At 38.6% G+C, this 22,134-nt stretch overlaps 1 protein-coding gene across 1 annotated transcript; it reads left to right on the top strand.

The window, feature by feature from the left end:
• LOC149450081 (vomeronasal type-2 receptor 26-like) lies at positions 1 to 20,856 on the top strand. The gene is made up of 5 exons (XM_089692377.1): positions 1 to 134; positions 2,164 to 2,455; positions 15,472 to 15,693; positions 18,118 to 18,241; positions 19,949 to 20,856. Exons 1-5 carry the CDS (start codon positions 1 to 3, stop codon positions 20,854 to 20,856), a joined length of 1,680 nt encoding a protein of 559 aa, XP_089548503.1.
• Positions 20,857 to 22,134: the final 1,278 nt, after the last annotated feature.

Below are 22,134 nucleotides of genomic sequence, written 5' to 3'. Positions count from 1 at the left end.
ATGGCGTCCAACACCGGAAGTGCGTCACCTCGTACCGGAAGCTGCGTATCGGCGTACCTAGGTATGAAACGAGGTGACGCACTTCCGGTGTTGGACGCCATCTTAGCACACCTAGGAAGTACCGCATGGATGCAGTATACCCACACATCAGGAGAGGAAGGGGACGGCAATAAATAGTACCTAATCAGAGGGACCTGGAGGTTGTATTGGAGAGATACTGGAGGTGGAGTGATATCAGTCGGTACTGAGAAGGATCCAAGGTGATCCTGAAGGCTTTCTGGCTCTTTGGGGTCACAGAAAGGAGGTGAGGAGGCACTGCAGCTGGAGTGGAAGATGTGTGCTGACACTTTCACGGATTAAGCACTATTTGCACGTTGCATGTCTATATGAAACACCTATCAATATATTTATGGACTATCAGAGTGTTCAGATTATTCTTTATGTGATTTTTAGTGGCATTATCACGTTATTTGTTTGTATTCCCATATATAAGGGTCTTTATCATGTGTTTTTTTGTTTATGTCACTTGTATAGGTCACTTAGGTGACCTTAGCACAATATTAATTTGTCACGGAAATATATGTTCACTTTTGATATTGTCATCACTTTCACTAGTGTGACTGAGGCACATTTTATTTTTTTGACACATTATTGAATGTTTATTTAAGTGTTTGTATTTAGAAGCGCTACACTAATATTTATAATATTCTTCTTCAAGGTTTGTGCGCTTGAGTGCTGGGTCCTTTATTCTCTAACACTCATGTTATAAAATCCAAGAATCGTGCCTAGCTGTATGCTTGCACAGCAGTCTGTGTGTACAAAGGCATGCATGCTGTTGGAGCAAGAAGGACTATTTAAAATGGTCCTAAAGCCAAAACTGTGCCCATTTGCTGTCCCACTTTTTTCTTTTCCTGCTTTCACAGGACACATTGAGAGCAGTGGGAGCCATTGGCTCCTGCTGCTGTCAGTCAAATTTGGGGGGAGTGGGGATATGACTGAGCCGCACTGTGTTTCTCTATGGATGCACGTAGCCCAGCTCAGTAGCGTGCCTACACAGGTGCTCCCGGAGAACATGGAGAAGAGGGGAAGTTGAGAGCACTAGCAGGGAATGAAAAAGAGGGGCTAAGGGACTGCTCTGTGCAATATCCCAATATCCCTGCACAGAGCAGGTACTATAAGTATAACATCCTTTTTTATATTAGTATGAATAAAAAACACAGACTTAAATAGCACTTTAACGATCAAAGCTGTGTGAAAAAAAATGACGGAGGGTACTTAGCGATTTGTCTTGTGACCTGAGTACCTGATCCTCTTATTGATACCTCTTCCTAACTCAGCTTGCCTATGAACCAGCATCTGCTCTACCTACTGTACCTGTTGTTGACCAGAACTGACTTTGGTCCTGATCTCTTCCTATTTGTTGCTGACTGGCCTGCATCCTGTCTAAAGCTTATTCCCATCCACTACTTCTAGTATGACCTCTGTCTACTCCTAGATTATGATCCTGATGGTTGACCTGCCTACTTGTCTACTTGTCTTTTTCTGCCTACTGCTGACTCTCTTCTCTCATGTTCTCAGCTTATACTCTGCGCTTGTATTGCTTCCAGCTGTTGATTTCAGCTTTACCAGGTTCCATTTCATGTTCATCTGATGTGTTCTGATCCTGATTGTTCTGACGTTTTGCGAGACATTCCATGAACAAGTCTTCCATTTGGGCACAGATCACCATTCTGAGACTTCTGACTCCCATTCCACTCTACGCCCTCATGCTCTCTGTCATTACCCCAGAGTCATCTGGACTAATGGTGTAATGTAGGTTCCCTTGTCATTTTAGTCTCCAAACAGATACACAATACATGTACTCTAGTGCATCTGAGGGCCTCATATACAAATGATATTTGTATGTAAACATAGGTTTTGGTTTCAAACACATTTTATTAAGTTTAATTAACAATTCAAAGTATAATTCCACCAAAAATAATATTTCAGGTGTAGGTAGATTCTGATGGGTTAAAAAAAATCTAGGTGCTTAAATATGGTTTCCTGGTAATGGCCAGTTTTGGGTGAAGTGACTCAAAATATTTGTTAAATATTGATGTTCTTGTTTTTAGTAAAATAACAATGTTAATCTGTAAGCTATAATGAATATTACACCTTTTACAGGGTTTCATATGAGTACCTAAAACATGTACTGGCGTTTATTTATGCCATCGAGGAAATAAACAACAGCACTGACATCCTTCCCAACATTACTTTAGGATTTCAGATCTGTGATGCTTGCAGCAGTGAAAACTTGGCAATACAAAGTGTTCTAAATATCATTTCTGAGACCAGGGAACCAGCTCCAAACTACATCTGCCAGAAGAGTCATAAGGCAATTGCTATAGTTGGACATTTATTATCATCTGTCACATATTCTATAGCAGGTTTAGCTCAACTCTTTGGTTACCCCCAGGTAAAAATATGATATGGTATATTATAATTAGTGATATTTGGGTTGATTTCCTAAAGGCAAATAGGCTGTTCACTTTGCAAGGGAAGTTCCACTTTGCATGGACATTTTACCCAGAAAACAGTAAATGTGGTGAAATTTCACTTTGAAAAAAATACCCACCCGATCATGTTCATGGAAAATAAAAAAAAACACGATTAGATGATGGAAGTCAGCAAAGCTTCACTAAGCTCTAAGGATACATTTTTTTTTGCATGTGTAACTTCCCTTGCACGTTCTCCCAGAGGACTCCAACAGTGGAGCGAAGGGGCCATTCTGTGCAATACCATTGCCCAAGCCAGGTAAGTATATACTCTTTTTATTTTAACTGTCCAATAACTTTACATGCCCATTTAGTTTAGCTGTTTGCCAACACTCTAACTAGCCAAAATTTAATCAGATCTAGGGTTCAAACAGAACTGAAAGCTCATCCCTAGTAGTTAACACCTTGCCATGCATCATCTTGTGAAAGGCATAATCACTGCTGTCTGTACTGATCACCATGACCAGTATCTGTATCAACATGACGGACAACAACAGTTTTTCTCTTAACGCTCCTATCTTTCATCTCAGCATACTGTTTCATATTCACAGTATGGTTCATATTCACAGTATGGTGCAGTCACATATCTCCACTGCCTCCCAAATTACAGTTTGCTGCTTGGATGTAGAGAAAAGGAAGATGTAACACTGTGAGTATACATAGTGAAAACTAAAAGCCTCAGTTGTGAAGAAAGAGCTTACATAGTCTTCACTTTTTTGCAGTTGACAAAGACCACTATAGTTATAACTTTAGAATGGAAAAGAATAAATTACTTTAAAACCACTTTGCACATTATCACGTTCTAAAATACCTTTGTACAGTTTTTATGACTTTTTACACCAGGGAATATATTTATAAGTACCAATTCCAAATTGGACATAAACACCCCCGAGTCCTCCGCCTTAATTTTATTCCTTCTGGAGGTGGGACATCCTTACTCATGCACAGAAAGGTGCATCTGTAATGATATGTCAGTATCGTTCTGTGTAGAAGTACTGTGAGCCCAGGCTTGTGCAATGACACACTCTTAGGAGTTATGTCTATGATGACCTGTACTCACAGCAATTGCAGCACTTTGGGAGCGATGGAGAGAAGATGAGTATTGCAGTGCATTTTGTATGTCAGGGCTGGGTCTGAATCTGCAACTTCTGCTGTGTCTGGAGATGTCTCTTCTTACTGAGTCACCAGGGATGCTAAACAGTTACCTGGACATTTCCTTGAATGATCTTGCCTTGAACCTTCTGTATCTTGAACCTTGAACCCTTTGCTCCTCCCATGAACTATTTCTTATTTTAGCCATGCATTTGCATTTCCTGTTTGCCATATTATTGTGCTCTTTCCAGCCAATATCTCAACATTGTCACTCCTGAAGACGTCCGTATCTCCTCTACCACTTGTTACAGACCTTTGGCTTGTTTACAGACTATGCTTATTGTGATGGAATGTCTGTCCCCCTGATTGTGTGATCCCATCAATGAACTGCTTCCTCACCACTGGGACACAGGACCAAGGTATTATAGACAGGCATTGCACCAAAGACTAGACAACACTAGCTTAGATGGTAAACTGGAACTACTTTATTGAACAGAAAATACAGGTTTTTATACAATCCAGAAATAGGGTCAGTTCCCACATGAACAATAAAACAAATATTACACATTGAGATAAACATCCCACACTGATTAGCTAAGATCACAACAGTACAGCCAACATCTAACAGTGATCTAATTAACAGTAAGCTAATAAACAGCCAATCACACAGTCAATGCTTTAACTAATCAGGGAGCCCACTGCAGACAGCCCAGTAACAAACCCAACCCTGAATACACCAGATACATTACACATGCTGTCTCTCAGTTGTTTGCTTTCAGTTGTATGATCTGTCCATCATAAGACAAAACTCATACAATATTCCAACAGTCTGAAAAATGGAATTAGTTTATCTTCTTAGATTTCTTGATGGAGTTTGTTGATACATATTGCTGTCCCAAATAGAGGAGCTTCTCCAACCCAGTCCACATTAGGGCCACCATATTTCCTCTGAACATTAACCTGTACAAGATTAATATTACATCTTTCCATCCACTCCAGGATGGAAGATTTATTGTCTTTATGCAGAGCCTCAATCTCAGTGTTCATCACGTTGTTGTCCATGATTAGAGAATGATCTGCTCTCCATGGATCATAATCAGTGGGCAGAAGGCTAGCCCCTAGTCCCCTCCAAAAGCCCCTGTCCCGGTTGGGTCTGTCACACTTATGCTTGATCCCAGCCTGCTATATCTGCTACTGGATCCTGACTTGTTCATCTCCTGGTAGGGCGATCCTGAGGACCATAAACTGCAGTTATCAGTCAGTGGGAGTCTCTCTACTGCTATAGCTACTGGCCTTTGAGCCTGATCCCTGACCATAAAATTTTAGTTTAAAGCTGAATTAAACTATGTCATCTTACAGGAGCTTGTGGCATAATGTACAAGTATGCACAACATACAGTATTAACACATTATACACAGAAACAGTAAAGACCCTCTGGGTTTGGGGATTTTTTATGGAGCAACATATGTCCAAGAAACAGCCAAAAAATGAACTGGTACATATTTTAAAATGTTGTTACAGTGAAATATATGCTTAAAATGGTAACTCATCAATAGACAAGGGAAGTCTGATCATTGTAATAGAACTTATTGACATAGCCTAAAAAGGCATATGATAACTGATGCATTTCGAGATCCCTTTCTTTCTAGATCTGGCATTGTAATTACGTATTTTTATCATACAAGAAGGGTTTCCGATCTTTCCCCGATGAAACAAGTAATAGTTCAACAGCTCAATCGCTTACCCTGGAAACTGAATCTACTGTTTTTTGGCTTAAAGTGCTCATACAAACAGGTTTTATAACTCAGTTGCTGACTAAATAATAAATCACCTTCATCTGCTTTAATAGTATGGAATATGAGTAAAGCATATTTGCAGGGAGTGTAAATTAAGGAAATAAGTTACTATAAGAGGAAAGTGAGAGTGAGAAGACTTTTTAGCTGAAGATGAGCAAACGTCTGACGCTCAATAAAACGTTATGGAAGGATGCTTAGCAGATGTATAAACAAATAACTAATTTGAAGGCAGAATATAATATTTTTTAGGAGGGAAACAATACATGACATGTATTGGCAGTATTAAATAAATTGCAAAACCCACCTATACATATTGGAGCAGTGTATACTGGTGATGGTAGTATTTCACATAACTCAGAAGAAATAGTTGAATCTTTTAGAAGATTCTATAAAGATTTAACATGGATCCCCATCAGTTTAAGCTTCCCACCTATTTACAGAACATGCAATTTCCCCTTTTCTCCATGGCAAACAAACCCACCTTATTGAAACTGGAAGAACTTGCTACAGCAGTGGCAGAATGATCCAATAATAGTGTCAGGTATGGATGGGCTTCTTTCAGAGATCTATAAAATGTATGTATGTATCTAAACTACTGGAAGTGTTTAATGAAATGTTTAAACTGAATGAACTTCCTTCGTCAATGAATGAGGCTAGTATTATAATATTCCTCAAAATATGATCTATAAGAATCATCCAACCCACCTACTAGTGAAAACCCCCTCTTTCAAAATATCAGTAAGTGCTCTACAAATGATAAATGTCCAAGCACATAAATTCACACAAAGTATTGAGTAAGTGTCCAGTGTCTTAAAGTCCAAAAAATTATTTTAATACGTCCCACTTGAAATCACTTCTTTATAGTGTTGTCCTCAGAGCAGCTTCCCTTAATATTAAGTCCCGGATGTGACAAAACGCGTTTGGTCTGTGCGTCCAACGTCACTTCCCCTGAGACCAGAAGTGATACGGCGGCCATTTTGGAGTGTGGAGCTGCACTGTTATCCATCTGGAAGCTGCCTGGTAATCCCCAGGTGTGTGGGGTTTCTTTTAAAGTGCTGATTATTATTTATACATGTAAGCAGATACATTAAAGTTTATTTTATGGTGTGAAACGGAATTACACTATAATCTTTTCATATACATCCTGCGTGGAGCCGGGAGACCGGGGAACTGGCTTACAGTTCCATGAGGGGATGACATTCTAATCATAACGTCAGGAGTGGAGGCAAGGAGACTGAGTGGTTTTTACAGAATCCTTTGCTAGATATCTTACAGCGTTTTTTCATTTTATTAGGTTAAGGGTATATATGCTATGAGTATTAGAAGTGATACACTATTTGAAGTGGTTTACACTTAGTGAAACACATCACCAGTTTGGCACAAGCATTGCTGTGGTTTCTTTTTTCACGTTTTCTTGCACTAATGTTTGTGGTTGCACGTATGGAGTGTTATTTTTAAAATTATTAAGGTAATGCACTATGTTGGATTTTTTTGATTTTTTGAGGGTTTCCGTGGAAGCTGCTCTGAGGACAACACTATAAAGAAGTGATTTCAAGTGGGACGTATTAAAATAATTTTTTGGACTTTAAAACACTGGACACTTACTCAATACTTTGTGTGAATTTATGTGCTTGGACATTTATCATTTGTAGAGCACTTACTGATATTTTGAAAGAGGGGTTTTTCACTAGTAGGTGGGTTGGATGATTCTTGTAGATCATATTTTGAGGTTTGTAACTTTCTAGGGCGGAAAGTTATTTTATATTCGGAATCAAGTAGTTTATTGGGTGGTTTGGAGGATTTACCGTATTGTATACTTATAGTATTATAATATTGTTAAAAGTGAGGAAAAACCCACTGTACCTGGACTCATATTGCCCTATTTCATCAATTAATATGGACATAAAATTACTTAAGTTCTAGCAAACAGACTAAAGAAGGTCATATGGACCCTAGTACATCCAAACCAGACAAGATTTATTCCCACATATCCACAGTAACTAATTTACACAGACTTTACCTTAATAGGCACCTCCCTTCAGATAATATAGAAAGCTGGGCCATTATATCATCAGACACTGCTAAGGCATTTGACAGAGTAGAGTGGCCCTATCTTTGGAAGGTTTTGTGTTTATTTGGTTTATACGAGGGAATTTTTTATAAGTTGGGTTCAATTGTTATATTCTGTGCCCAGGGCTTGCATTCAGGTTAATGGTATTACCTCAGAATGTATTTTCTATTCAACATGGTAAAAGACATGGGCGCCTGTTCACTATTTTTCTCTTTGCTCTGGCTATGCAACCCCTAGCAGAAGCCAATAGACTATCTGAATTTATAGCAGGGTTTAAAAGAAAAGATAGGGAGGAAAAAATTGCTATGTATACAAACGACATGCTTATTTTTATTCATTATTTTTATGGCTCACTCTTTTGCATCACTTGTGGCAGTGAGAGGACGGCATGGCTGGTTTGTTCCTAATTGGGACAAGTCGGTCCTGCTCCCATTATATAATTGGAATGTTCCCCCACTAATTGGTACCCAGAAGATTAAGGTAGTGACATTCTTTAAATATCCTTTAGTATACAGAGCAACCATTTGTGTTAATGCATGGGCTTTAATGCTCAGGGTATTTGTCAATTCACGACAAAAATATTTTTTACAGATTTTAGTTTCTGGCAAAACACATTTTTTCATTTTTTTTTAACCTTCGCTTGATACCATTAGGTAATGCTAAGAAAGGGAGAAGCCCCTTTTTCCATAATATTAAAAAAAATAAAAAAACCTTATCTAACACACTCATACAAAACCTTTCAGAATGAAATAGTAACACATTTTTCTTATTTACCATTATGAATGATAAGGTTTGGCCAGCAGGGCAAGTTTTGAGTTCATATTTATGGAGTGAAGAACCTCTGCAGTGGAGTGAATTTGGAATATGTAGCTTATCTCTAATATTACCATCTATGGTGAGGAGGGTGTTTACACCCAAAGTGGTCCATTGAGTCTGCCTTTTTTGCTTTTTGGTAATTTGTTGCTCTTGAACTTGAAATGTTGCAGTTTCACCATAAGAGGAACTTGTGGGTTTTACCCATTTAAAGCTGTGTTGAAGGAGCATTTTTTTACTTTCTGGATAAGGCCTTTCTCCTGTTTGAGAGGTATTGAGTGTTTAATGTCTTGCTGCCAGAGACCCACATAGAAGAAGAAGGCGTTTGGTCTTGTCAATTTATCTCAAAGGGTGGTGTAAGCTTACGTATTGTTTCTATAATATGTTTGCCTAGTTCACATCTCTAAAAAACACGTTTTTCTTTTAGATTAGTTATGGAGCACTTGACTCTGTGTTTAATAATTGGGCCAAATTTAAATTACTTTATCATACAGTTCCAAATGAAATTTCCCAATTTTATGCCATCATTCAGCTGCTAACCCAATTTGAATGGACTTGGGTAGGAATCATAACATCAGACGACAACAGCAATCAACAAGCAAGCTTAGAATTGAAGAAGGAGATGGAGAAACATGGAATATGTGTAGTTTTCATAACATACCTTTTACTAGATTCACAATCTTTCAGAGAAAATGCTTTAAAAGTTCATAAAAAAATACAAGCAAGCTCCTCCGTCAAAGTTATTATATCATACTGTTCACTTATTTTACTTCTTGGCTTTTTGGAAAGATTTTCTTATAATATATCAGAAAAAGTGTGGATATCTGCAAATGGAATGAACAGCCTTCCAGATTACTTTTATCCAAATTTCCTAGACAAATATAATGGCTCGTTAGAAGTAACAGTCCACAGTAGAGAACTTCCTGGGTTTAAAAACTTCCTGTACAGAGCTTCATGGATCAACATGCCAGACAATAACTTTCTAAAATATTTTTGGATATTTGGCCTTGGCTGTTATGATCTACGGAAAGAATTTAACTCTTCAAATATGATTTGTACAAATAATACACTGTGGGAAAAAATTGTTTCTCAAGATACTATGAGCATGTATAGGTTCCCCTACACAATTTACAATGCTGTTCATTTCATTTCCAAAGCTTTCCATCAGCTGCTCAATATACTATCATTTTCAACAATAACAGATGAAGCAAAATTTAAAGTTAGCAAATTTAGTATTTTCCAATATGAATTTAGTAAAGATTAGCATGCCAGTTAGACAAGCTAGCCAGCAAGACAACCAAGGTATATTGTATATACCTGTGCACTGTTAAGTTGACCATACAATAATATTTTTTTCATTCAACCTGCAGGCTACATAAAAAAAGCAAACCAACTCCTTCATCCCTGCTATACAGTGTGGATGAACAAATCTACTGCTGTGCCTATTGCCCACTGTTGAAATATGCAAACAGCTGCTGCATCTCATTGGAGCTTCTTAGACGAAAATTTGCTGCCCACCTCCTTTGAATTTTTAACCAAGGGATGTTATGAAGGAGGTGTCCTACAGGGCCACCCAGTGAGTGAAATTTGTACAGGGTATGGCCAGCTTTACCAGTAAGAATCAATTTCTATGAGCTTCCATGAGCTATGGTGAAACCAATAACTAAACATACAATATCAAGGATTCATAAAGTGTATCAAAAATGTGATTGGTAGCTCATTGACCATCTGTCCCATACCATACCTTACTTTGGAACCCAAGATGCCAAGGGTGGCCTCTTGCACAATTCCTGTCCAATCACCCCTGGTGGTGGAGATTTGGACTGCTAAGGCAGCCGAAGGGTGCAGATGCCAGGAAGTTGGATCAGTGAACTTGAATTTTCAGATGCTGAGGTTGAATGAGCAACAGCAAGGAGTCAGGTCAAAAGCCCAGTTCGGTAACAGCTATGCAGTTAGATACAGAATGGTTAGAATCCAAGTCAGAGAAAGGAAGAGGTCAGCAATGTGCTGACAGCAAAGTACAGAATCAGTAAGCAAAGGTTTACTCAAAAGTTCAGGTTGGGGTCAGTAACTCAAATCAATAGCAGGCATAACTGACAAAGGGAATCCTAAGAAAAATTGTCAGACGTAGCCAGGTCAGTAACAAGATCAACAGGTTTTCAGGGGTACAGATCACAGGGATCATAGCTGAAGACAATCCAGTAAAGAGGCTAGGTAGACCTCAGTTTTAAATAGGCCGCCAGGCACTAGAATCTGTGGGCGCGCCTGCACTTGCATGTGTGCACGTGTATTCTTGTCCTTCTGGGTCTTTTTAAGCACCAATGTGCACATCCCATGTGCACGAAAATGAGCACTTGCTACACAAGGTTCATGACACCATCTCATTCTCTTCTGTGATGGATTTTTCTTAAATGTTATATTAGAAATGTCCCTATCCCCCCATGTTAGGTGATCTTCAAGAATATAATAACCCATCTCCAAAATAAATGTACTGAAAGCTCTTGTCTGCCTCTATGCTGTAGATAATACCCTCTATTTGAGGGCCTTGAACACTGTGCTGTATATGACAAGCTTAACATTACTTCACTCTGTAGCTCATGTTTTACATCACAAATTCCATACTGATCCACTCTGTGCACTATGCTGCATTTTACAAATTCCATATTGTTCCCTGGTGTATGCTGTGGCATACATTGCATACTCCACATAGCTCCACTCTGTACAAGGTCACATTTTGTATAGAGATAAGAATGTGAGCGCTCTAAAATACAATAAAAGCTGCTATGAACAAAGGTAACCAAAAAATACCTAATAAAACGTACTGTAAAAAGGGTGGTGCAGCGCTTAAAAAATAAATACAATTGTAAATATGTTTCCAATATAAATTTCATACATTTAAATAAAACAGTTCAAGAAAGTGACACTTGTACTCTTGCTATTCTGGAACCGGCATCCGTGCAGTGTAAGTAATGCACACTCACCGGACACGCATATAAAATGTGCCTTTATATCAATATTCCAGGTGTCATCAAGGGGGCCAGGAACTGAGTAGTCTTCCCTCTAAGGCAGTGGTTCTCAACCTATGGGTCGCGACCCCTTTGGGGGTCGAACAACCCTTTCACAGGGGTCGCCTAAGACCATCGGAAAACACATATTTCCGATGTGTAAAGAGCAGCTACTGTGTAGAAAGCAGCTACTGTGTTGAAAGCAGCAGTATTGGAGGTAAAACGACACTTCATGAATTATAATTAATGGGTAAATAATTTTATGGTTGGGGGTCACCACAACATGAGGAACTGTATTAACCACTTCCAGACCGGACACTTCTACCCCCTTCCTGACCAGGGCAATTTTCATCTTTCAGCGCTATCACACTTTGAATGACAATTGCGCGGTCATGCAATACTGTACCCAAATGAATTTTTTACCATTTTTTTGACACAGATAAAGCTTTATTTTGGTGGTATTTATTCACCGCTGGGATTTTTATTTTTTTTGCTATGTAAATGAAAAAGTCCAAAAATTTTGAAAAAATCGTTTTTTTTATAAAATTTTGCAAATAAATATTTCATCATAAATCTTTGCCAAAATTTATTCCGTTATCTTTTTAGTAAAAAAAAAATCCAAATTAGTTTATAACCAAAATTATAATTTTTAAACATATTTTTTTTTTTTCATTCTTATTTCATTTTTTTATATTTTTTTTTTTTTTTTTTTTTTTTACATACTGTCACCTTAGCAGTACAGTGTCACCATGGTGACACGGTACTACTTGTGGGGGGTGATGAAGATTATTTATTTATTTTTTTATACTGATTGCTTTTACACCCATATAGGATGTAAAGCAATCATTTCTCTTTCTCGCATTCTTGCACTCATTGAGAAGTACTGAGTGAGCTGTGATTGGTCACAGCTTGTCAGGTGGTACAAGGCTGTTGTGAATAGCCTTGTACCATGTGACCTCTGTGATCATTCACAGATTTCACACGTAGTAAGAAATGATGTCACAAGTGACATCTTGCTCACTACTTTGCATGTGATCACTGATTGGCCAATCAGTTATCACATGATCGGGACCTCGTACAGAGTTCCCGTCCGACGATCGGTGTTTCACTGTGTCCGGAGGACACAGCGGGCACCGGATCGCGGTGCTGCGTGCTCCCAGGGAGCGCGCACAAGCAGGGTGCGGGGAGGCCGTTTATAATTGGCCACCCGACCCTGCACTGCCACCGTCCAGCCGTTTATATGCAACGGCCGGTCAGGAAGTGTTTAAAGGGTCGCGGCACTAGGAAGGTTGAGAACCACTGCTGAGTAAGGGATGGTTGGTCATCAGACAGGATCCATGGGGCTTTATTGGTGATCCACGTCCGCCAGAGTTCCCCTTTAGGGGTTAATCCGGTATTGCTCCCTGGGTGGGAGATTCCCTCTCTGGATACAGGGGTTCGTCCTGAAGCAGTGTATCTGGGAATTAAAGGCTCCCCCAAGGGGTTATAAAAAAGATACACCCATAGTGTAGTAGATTAAATGCAAAACGTTTAATGAGGCAATTTTAAAATTGATGCATCAAGTAGTAAGGTAAACATTCAGTAAGCACAGGACTGACCGTCCGATTACAAAGATGGCCGCCGGGGCTCCACGTTGCTCCGGCGGTGTGACGTCATGGCGTGATGTGGCTCCTCCTGACGTGTATTGTGCACACGCACGTCTTCAGAGGGGGGCCGCCAATCCCCCCCCCAAGGTCACATTTTGGTTAGCTGGTATCTGATGCAGGAGCCATCACCTTAAAAATAAATGACTATATTACCATTATTCAGAAAAAAAATTATCAATCATAATATACAGTATATACAATATACAGCTGTGTTCAAAATAATAGCAGTGTGTTGAAAAAAGTGAATAAAGCTCAAAATCCTTCTAATAGCTTTTATTTCCATCCACACAAATGCATTGGGAACACTACACATTCTATTCCAAATCAAAACATGAAGAAAAGTATATCAAATTTGTGTTGTTCCTCTAAAAAAATTGAAGAAAAGTGAATATTAAACTGTTCAAAAAAATAGCAGTGTTTGTATTCTTCTTTACAAACTCAAACATTCACTATATAAACTGAAAAATGTTTGAAGATTTTGCTTTCCTTTGAATCACTTAATATTTAGTTGTAGTCGCACTGTTTCTGAGAACTGCTGTACATCTGTGTTGCATGGAGTCACCCAACTTCTGGCACCTGTGAACAGGTATTCCAGCCCAGGATGATTGGACTACATTCCACAGTTCTTCTCTATTTCTTGGTTTTGCCTCAGAAACTGCATTTTTGATGTCACCCCACAAGTTTTCTATTGGATTAAGATCCGGGGATTGGGCTGGCCACTCCATAACGTCAATCTTTTTGGTCTGGAACCAAGATGTATGTTTACTGGTGTGTTTGGGGTCGTTGTTGGAACACCCAATTTAAGGGCATTTCCTCTTCAGCATAAGGCAGCATGACCTCTTCAAGTATTCTGATGTATTCAAACTGATCCATGATCCCTGGTATGCGATAAATAGGCCCAACACCATAGTATGAGAAACATCCCCATATCATGATGCTTGCACCACCATGCTTCACTGTCTTCACAGTGTACTGTGGCTTGAATTCAGTGTTTGGGGATCGTCTGAAAAACTGTCTCCGGCCGCTAGACCCAAAAAGAACAATCTTACTTTCATCAGTCCAAAAAATGTTGCACCATTTCTCTTTAGGCCAGTCAATGTGCTCTTTGGCAAATTGTAACCTCTTCAGCACGTCTTTTTTTCAACAGTGAGACTTTGCGGGGGCTTCTTGCAGATAGCTTGGCTTCACATAGGCGTCTTCTAATTGTAACAGTACTCACAGGTAACTTTACACCTTCTTTGATCTTCCTGGAGCTGATTGTTGGCTGAGTCCTTGCCATTTTGGCTATTCTTCTATTCATTCGAATGGTAGTTTTTCGCTTTCTTCCACGTCTTTCAGGTTTTGGTTGCCATTTTAAAGCATTTGCGATCATTTTAGCTGAGCAGCCTATCATTTTCTGCACTTCTTTATATGTTTTCCCCTCTCCAATCAACTTTTTAATCAAGGTACGCTGTTCTTCTGAACAATGTCTGGAACGGCCCATTTTCCTCAGAATTTCAGAGAGAAATGCACTGTAACCAGCATGTACAACATTTGCTGCCCTCCTTCCTTAAATAGGGGCAATAATTGCCACTTGTTTTTCAAAGAATGAATGACCTCACTAATAAAACTCCACACTGCTATTATTTTGAACATGCCCCTTTCAATTAGTGATTCAATTACACAGAATCAGCAGCATGCATGTCATGACTGTTGGGTCTGTTGGATTTCTATTACTCTACTACACATGCTAGTAAATTATTTGCCATGTAGAAATATCATTTCTACCAAAAACAGTGATTGATCAGGTTAGTGATGTCTGACTGCTATTATTTTGAACACAACTGTGTATATATATATATATATATATATATATATATATATATAAAATTATTCCATTACATATTATGCAATCTATAAGTGTGTTGATGCATGAAGAAGTTTGATTTTTAGTGTTGTCATCCATTAACACAAAATACGTTGACTCAAGTTACTTTGCATGTTAGCGTTTGTTATATTCGGTCAGCCTATTAATGTAAGTGGGCTGTTTAATACATTAAAATGCACCTAAAAGGTGCACGTACTCTTATTTAGAATGTAGCACACAATCATGTATAATATTGCAGTGGTGTGCTGAAATGCATCTCTGTTGGCAAGGTGCAATGGGATGCCATTAGGGAATGAATAATGCCACAGCACCAACAAGTGTAATGTAAGTATTTTTGCAATACTGTGAGCATTTCTGCACCACAGATTTGTGAACCCAGCCAGGGGCAGACTTACCATTCGAGCACTTGGGCACTGCCCAAGGGCCCGGGGTGAGTAGGGGGCCCCATGAGATGCCCCTGGTACCTTTCATTGTCTTTTTCATAGGCTTTTTTGGGTGTGGGTGAGGACACAGGGGCCCCATGATCCCCTATTGCCTGGGGGCCCAATGAGTTGTCAGTCCGCCCCTGAACCCAGCCATATACTTTAATGTGTGTACACAAGCATATGTTTATGCATGTATCCATTAATTTTTTTCTTCTTTTAAAGCTAAACCGCTGCTTAAAAAATGTAAATATAATAACATCTTCCAGAGAAGACATTTCATTCAGCGAGGGACAATTTGTTGAAGGAAATTTTGATATTTTAAATTGGGTTGCTGATTCAAATATGACAATAAAAAGTATTCTTGTTGGTAACTTGTTACCATTTGGACGTCAGAAGTTTTATTTAAATGACAGTATTATTAAATGGAATCCATTATTTAATCAGGTGAAAAATTAAACCGCAACCCCCAGCCACCCACTAGAATTCTAATATTACAGCCTGACAAGGCCGAACGCATGCCGTGGCTGCGATGCTTTGCTTCACAGCTGTGGTCATTTTAAATAGTGCTGCCAAACTTACCTTATGAGACCAGTGGGCCCACACCACAACTGCAAGTCAAATCCTTGGCTCACAGTTGTGGTGTGCTCCCACAATCTAAAACTACCATTCAACAATTTAAAAAAAAATGTAAAAAAAAAGTCTTGGTACGTGATGATGTCAGGAACGGTCTGCAGAGGGGATGTCAGGAGCCAGAAGGATCAGTCTTGTGTGGGGAGAACTGAAGGATTAGGTAAGTATATCTTCCCTTCTCCAACTTCCTAGAGAAAAATGAGCAGTTGATCCTTGCAGTACAGCCCTGTCGCATGGGAAAAACATTTTTTGGCTAGAGTTGGGCTCTAAGGTGGTTCTGAAGACATGGGGTATTTAACCTTAATATATTAGGGTAAAAACCTTCTAATATTAGCTGCCACAGCCCCCCTTAAACACTTACCTGGCTAATCTTTCAATCTAGTGCTGTGTTTGTCTACACACAACCCTGCTATAGAGCATATTCACATGAGTGCCCCCATATCACATGGCTTGCTATGAGGACACTTAGAGAAGAGGAGCAGCAGATGACACTGGTGGAGTGACCCCAGAAGAGAAGGCAAGAGGGTGATTTGTGCAATGCCATTGTACTGAGTGGGTAAGTATACAGTTGTGTCCAAAATTATTCAACCCCCAATGCTGTAAAGGGGTTTAGGGACTATAGTGTACATTTGGAATTGTATTCAGAATCAAATCCTACAAGGACGTTGTAACTACCCAAATGCAACTAAAATGACATCAATTGTTTATGTAATACAGTAGTAAATGGTTCTTATGTGGTTTCTTCATTGCCACAATTATTCAACCCCTTAAAGACTACCACTCTGAAGAACAGAGGTTCATACAGGTGCTTTCCATCAGGTATTGAAAACACCTGTGGATGTCACCGAGCAGCAATCAAGCATAATAAGCACCAATTAGGCAGCTTTAAAATGACTGTGATACTCAGCTCCTTCTAGACATTTACTGGTGTGGTTACAAACATGGTGAAGGCAAGAGAATGGTCCAGGAAGACAAGAGAAGAGGTGATTTCTCTTCACAGGAAGGGCAATGGCTATAAGAAGATTGCAAAGATGTTAAACATACCAAGAGACACCTTAGGAAGCATCATTCGCAAATTCAAGGCAAAGGGCACTGTTGAAACGCTACCTGGTCGTGGCAGAAAGAAGATGCTGACTTCGACTGCTGTGCGCTACCTGAAGCGTAGAGTGGAGAGAAGTCCCCGTGTGACTGCTGAGGAACTGAGAAAAGATTTGTCAGATGTGGGTACAGAAGTTTCAGCCCAGACAATAAGACGCACACTGCGTAATGAAGGCCTCCGTGCCAGAACTCCCAGGCGTACCCCCTTGCTGTCTCCAAAGAATAAGAAGAGTCGACTGCAGTATGCCAAAAGCCATGTGGACAAACCACAAAAGTTGTGGGATAGTGTTCTGTGGACTGATGAAACAAAATTAGAACTGTTTGGGCCCATGGATCAACGCTATGTTTGGAGGAGGAAGAACAAGGCCTATGATGAAAAGAACACCTTGCCTACTGTGAAGCATGGTGGAGGGTCAATCATGCTTTGGGGCTGTTTTGCTTCTGCAGGTACAGGGAAGCTTCAGCGTGTGCAAGGTACCATGAATTCTCTTCAGTACCAGGAGATATTGGATGGAAACGTGATGCAGTCCGTCACACACCTGAGGCTTGGGAGACGTTGGACCTTTCAACAGGACAATGATCCCAAGCATACCTCCAAGTCCACTAGAGCATGGTTGCAGAGGAAAGGCTGGAACATTTTGGAGTGGCCATCGCAGTCACCAGACTTAAATCCGATTGAGAACCTCTGGTGGGACTTAAAGAAAGCAGTTGCAGTGCGCAAGCCTAAGAATGTGACTGAACTGGAGGCCTTTGCCCATGAAGAATGGGCGAAGATACCCGTAGATCGCTGCAAGACACTTGTGTCAAGCTATGCTTCACGTTTAAAAGCTGTTATAACTGTAAAAGGATGCTGTACTAAGTACTAAGATTGAATGTCACTTGGGGGTTGAATAAAACTGATAATGCTGTGAGCACAGAAAAGACATTTGTGGTTATTTCATTATAACTGTTATGTTATATTTGTCTGACCTACAAGTGCCTCTTTAATGTAAATGTAAGCAAGATGACTGAATGATCAAAAGCAATGTCAAACTGGCCAAAACACTCAATTTCAGTGGGGGTTGAATAATTTTGGACACAACTGTATTTAATGATTATAATTATGCCTTTATAATCACTTATTGATTCTTTTGTACCCAGACTCCCCGCTCTGTGTGCAGTAACCCATGTTCACCTGGTTATAGGAAGTCCCTACAACTCGGTAGACTACCCTGCTGCTTTGACTGTGTACCGTGCAATGATGGGGAAATAACAAATGATACAGGTATGTCATTTGTAAAATTTAAGTAAATGTATTGCTATTTTTTTGGTTTATATCTTTCATCTCATCTTTTCGTTTACCTTTTTATTACCATGTTTTAAGTTTTCTAAAAAAAGAAAAACTTGCAGTGTCTGCTGAAGCACTTCGGCATTGTAGAGGTTTATTACAATCCCTAGCACTGTCACTTTTGATAGACAGCTTGTACAGCATGTAAATATGATTAAAAATCTGTATGATAATAAAAAAACATTATTATATAGGTATCAGAATGCAACCTTTTCCATGACAGTGATACTTTAAAACTGAATGATCTCTCAACCGCTATTTCAAAAGAGTCAAAAGGTTCATCGAGCATAGCCTGTTTCAGGAAAATATATAAGGGAACCTATATATTAGTGCATATCTAATTACATAGAAATATAAAACAATAAAATGTGTAACTTTTTTTTAATAATTTATAAAATACAGTATATACTATATACAATATTTACTTTAGGGTGGTGCTGACTGGTAAAAGTATTCTTAATGGGTGCACAAAAAAAACAACACCATGGTCAAGTAGACAGTAAATTAAATGAAAGTTTATTATATATATAAAATAAACTTTCATTTAATTTACTGTCTTCTTGACCATGGTGTGGCTAATCAGCAAATCACATGACAACTTGCTGAAGTTCAAACCGAGCATCAGAATGGGGAAGTAAGAGGATTTAAGTGACTTTGAACGTGGCATGGTTGTTGGTGCCAGAGGGGCTGATCTAAGTATTTAAAAAACTGCTGATCTACTGGGATTTTCATGCACAACCATCTCTAGGGTTTACAGAGAGTGGTCCAAAAAAGAGAAAATATCCAGTGAGTGGCAGTTGTGTAGAGGAAAATGCCTTCTGATGTCAGAGGTTAGAGGAGAATGGGTAGAATGGTTGCTGTGACATTCAGATGGTAGGGTCAGAGTTTGGCATAAACAACATGAAATCATGGATCCATCCTGCCTTGTATGAGCAGTTCAGGCTGGTGTTGGTGGTATAATGGTATGGGGGATATTTTCTTGGCTAGCAAGGTGTACCTAATAAAGTGGCCAGTGAGTGTATTTGTGGCACTATCAATGGTCATTCAGGATAAACGCAAAATACTCTAGAGAGAGATGTAAAATAAAAGTATGGTATAGACAATTTTTTATATCTAAGATATAAAGACATATATGTAATATATGAAGAAAATAATTAATGACATTAAAAGATACTAATACACAGGCGTGTTTTAATTTATGTTGTCTGGTATCTAATATAACACATACAGTATGTATACAGAAGGTGTAGATAAAAAGTGATACATAAAATAGCATATCATACATTGATTAAATACATTCATATATTTCTGAATATACTGTATCTTGTATGAAGAATCATTATGATGGGAGTTGGTAACACTAAGGAAATAAAAAATAAACCAAAAAAAAAAAATAACATAGAATATATCTTTAAGGAAATGAAATAAAAAAAATTGTATGTGTATTGTTTAAAGCTATATAAATATTTATTTTGCAAAGATAAAAATCCAGATTCTTAATAAATTAGCTTATTATGATGAACAACCTTTTCTATTCTTTTCCATTCAGTGATACTCTTTGTTAAAAAAAAATGACATAACAATGGTGCAATTTCTTTGACCGAAAACATGTTTATCATCCCCTATTTTTTTCCTTCTTTTTAGCAATGGAAAAATGTGAACGGTGTCCAGATGATCAATGGCCTAATCAAAATCGAAATGAATGTATTAAAAGACCATTACATTTCCTATCCTATGAAGATCCATTAGGAAGGACATTGACAGTCGTGGCCTTTATCTTCTCTGCAATTACAGCTTTGGTGTTGTGGATCTTTATAAAACACAGAAAAACCCCTTTGGTGAGAGCCAACAACTGCAACCTCAGCTATGTCCTTCTAATATCTCTTTTCTGGGGGTTCCTCCTCTCGTTCCTCTTTGTAGGACATCCTGGAGAGATGACTTGCCTCATAAGACAAATAGCATTTGGATTTATTTTTTCTGTGGCTATTTCAGCAATTCTTGGCAAATCAATTACAGTAATAATTGCATTCAATGCTACAAAACCAGGAAGCAGGTTAAGAAAACTTTTGGGATCAAAAATATCAGCTGTCTTGGTTTGTATGTGTTCCTTTGGAGAATTGATCATTTGTATGTCCTGGCTAATATGTGCACCACCTTTTCTTGAATACGATATGAAAACAATGTCTGGACATATTATTGTACAATGTAATGAAGGTTCTGTTGCTGCATTTCACTTTTCAGTTTCATATATTGGTATCCTAGCTATATTTACTTTTATTATTGCCTTTCTATCTAGGAAACTTCCCGATATTTATAATGAGGCTCAGTACATTACCTTTAGTATGCTGGTGTTCTGCAGTGTCTGGATCACTTTCTTTCCAACCTATTTATGTACGAAAGGCAAGGATATGGTGGCCGTTGAGGTGTTTGCTATTTTATCCTCTAATGGAGCAGTACTATGTCTTATATTTTTCCCAAAATGTTACATTATATTGCTAAATCCTGAATGTAATAGAAAAAGAAACATTCCTTTAAAAGTATTTACAATGTGAATTACAATTTAGTGTACTATTGTGCATGGTGATTAAAAATAACTGTTAGTTTTGTATTTTTGCCAGTCCATTGCAAAATAAATATTGATTGAAGCCACTCTACCTTTCTATCTATCTATCTATCTATGCAAAATGAATTGACCTGTAAAATCAGTTTTTTTCTCCCATCTTCCCGACCACCCTATAGCAGAAATACTGCTACAGAGCAACACGGCTGCGCAAAATCACACGTGTGTGATTTTGTTTTTCATGTAGGGGGAGAGTGCGCCCTACCCGCGCTGCCATTTGCGGCCACAGCTGTCAATCTCCGGGTCCAGGACAGTCATTAATCTCTGGCACCCAGTGATTGCTGAGGATCTTCAACAGGGAGGAGAACTGTTTCTGAACAAAACAGTTCTCCTCCCTGTTGGCTCGTACACAGCACAGTCATCCAAAGCAGTGTGCTTACAGTGAAGCACAGGGACACAGGACTTAGTGAAAAGGCACACAGTTAACCCTTTCATCGCTCCTCATGTTAACCCCTTCCTGCCCAGTGCCATTAGTACAGTGTAAGTGCTATTCTTTAGCACTGATCATTGTATTGGTGTCACTGGGATGCAGTGACACCAAGTCAGTTCCCCCCAAGTGTCAGAATGTCTGCCACAGTCCCGCTATAAGTCACTGACTTAGTAAAAAAAAAAAATATATATATATATATATAAATATATATATAAAAAAGCCCAGTATATATACCGCCATTTGTAAACGCTATAATTTTCACATAAACCAATTAATTTACACGTATTGTGATTTTATTTTTTGGTAGCAAAGACATGTAGCAGAATACATTTTGGCTTAAATTTCTGATAACTAGATTTTTAAAAAATTTTTACTGGACATGTTTAATAGCAAAAAGTCAAAAATATTGTTTTTTTTTCTCAAAATTGTAGGACTTTTTTTTTTATAGTGCAAAAAATAAAAACTGCACAGGCAACCAAATACCACCAAAAGAAAGCTCAATTCGTGGGAAAAAAAGGATGTACATTTCCTTTGGGTGCACCATTGCATGACTGTGCAATTGTCAGTTAAAGTAACGCAGTGCCGTAAAGCAAAAAATGGCCTGGTCAGGAAGGAGGGTAAATCCTCAGGAGGGCATGTGATTTAAAATTATCTTGATTTTTTTTTTTTTTTTTTTTAATTTTAACTTTTTCATATTTAAATTGTAAATATCTGTTAAATTGTAACTAACTGTAAAAAGTTAGTTAATTCATTCATTTTCTTGATCCTGTATTTACTAGC

The sequence above is a fragment of the Staurois parvus genome, unplaced genomic scaffold (assembly GCF_062004578.1).
Source record: "Staurois parvus isolate SC_StPar_1 unplaced genomic scaffold, SC_StPar_1.0 ptg000583l, whole genome shotgun sequence".
NCBI classification, from domain to species: domain Eukaryota; kingdom Metazoa; phylum Chordata; class Amphibia; order Anura; family Ranidae; genus Staurois; species Staurois parvus.
Note: the sequence above shows the minus strand (reverse complement) of the source record. Positions and strands in the feature narration are given on the sequence as shown.

What these genes read in the sequence shown, in the direction of transcription:
- LOC149450081 (XM_089692377.1), top strand. Translation starts at nt 1, where the DNA reads ATGGCGTCCAACACCGGAAGTGCGTCACCTCGTACCGGAAGCTGCGTA. An exon ending in GGAAGTACCGCATGGATGCA is followed by an intron (nt 135 to 2,163) that starts GTATACCCACAC and finishes CACCTTTTACAG; the next exon opens with GGTTTCATATGAGTACCTAA. An exon ending in AACTCTTTGGTTACCCCCAG is followed by an intron (nt 2,456 to 15,471) that starts GTAAAAATATGA and finishes CTTCTTTTAAAG; the next exon opens with CTAAACCGCTGCTTAAAAAA.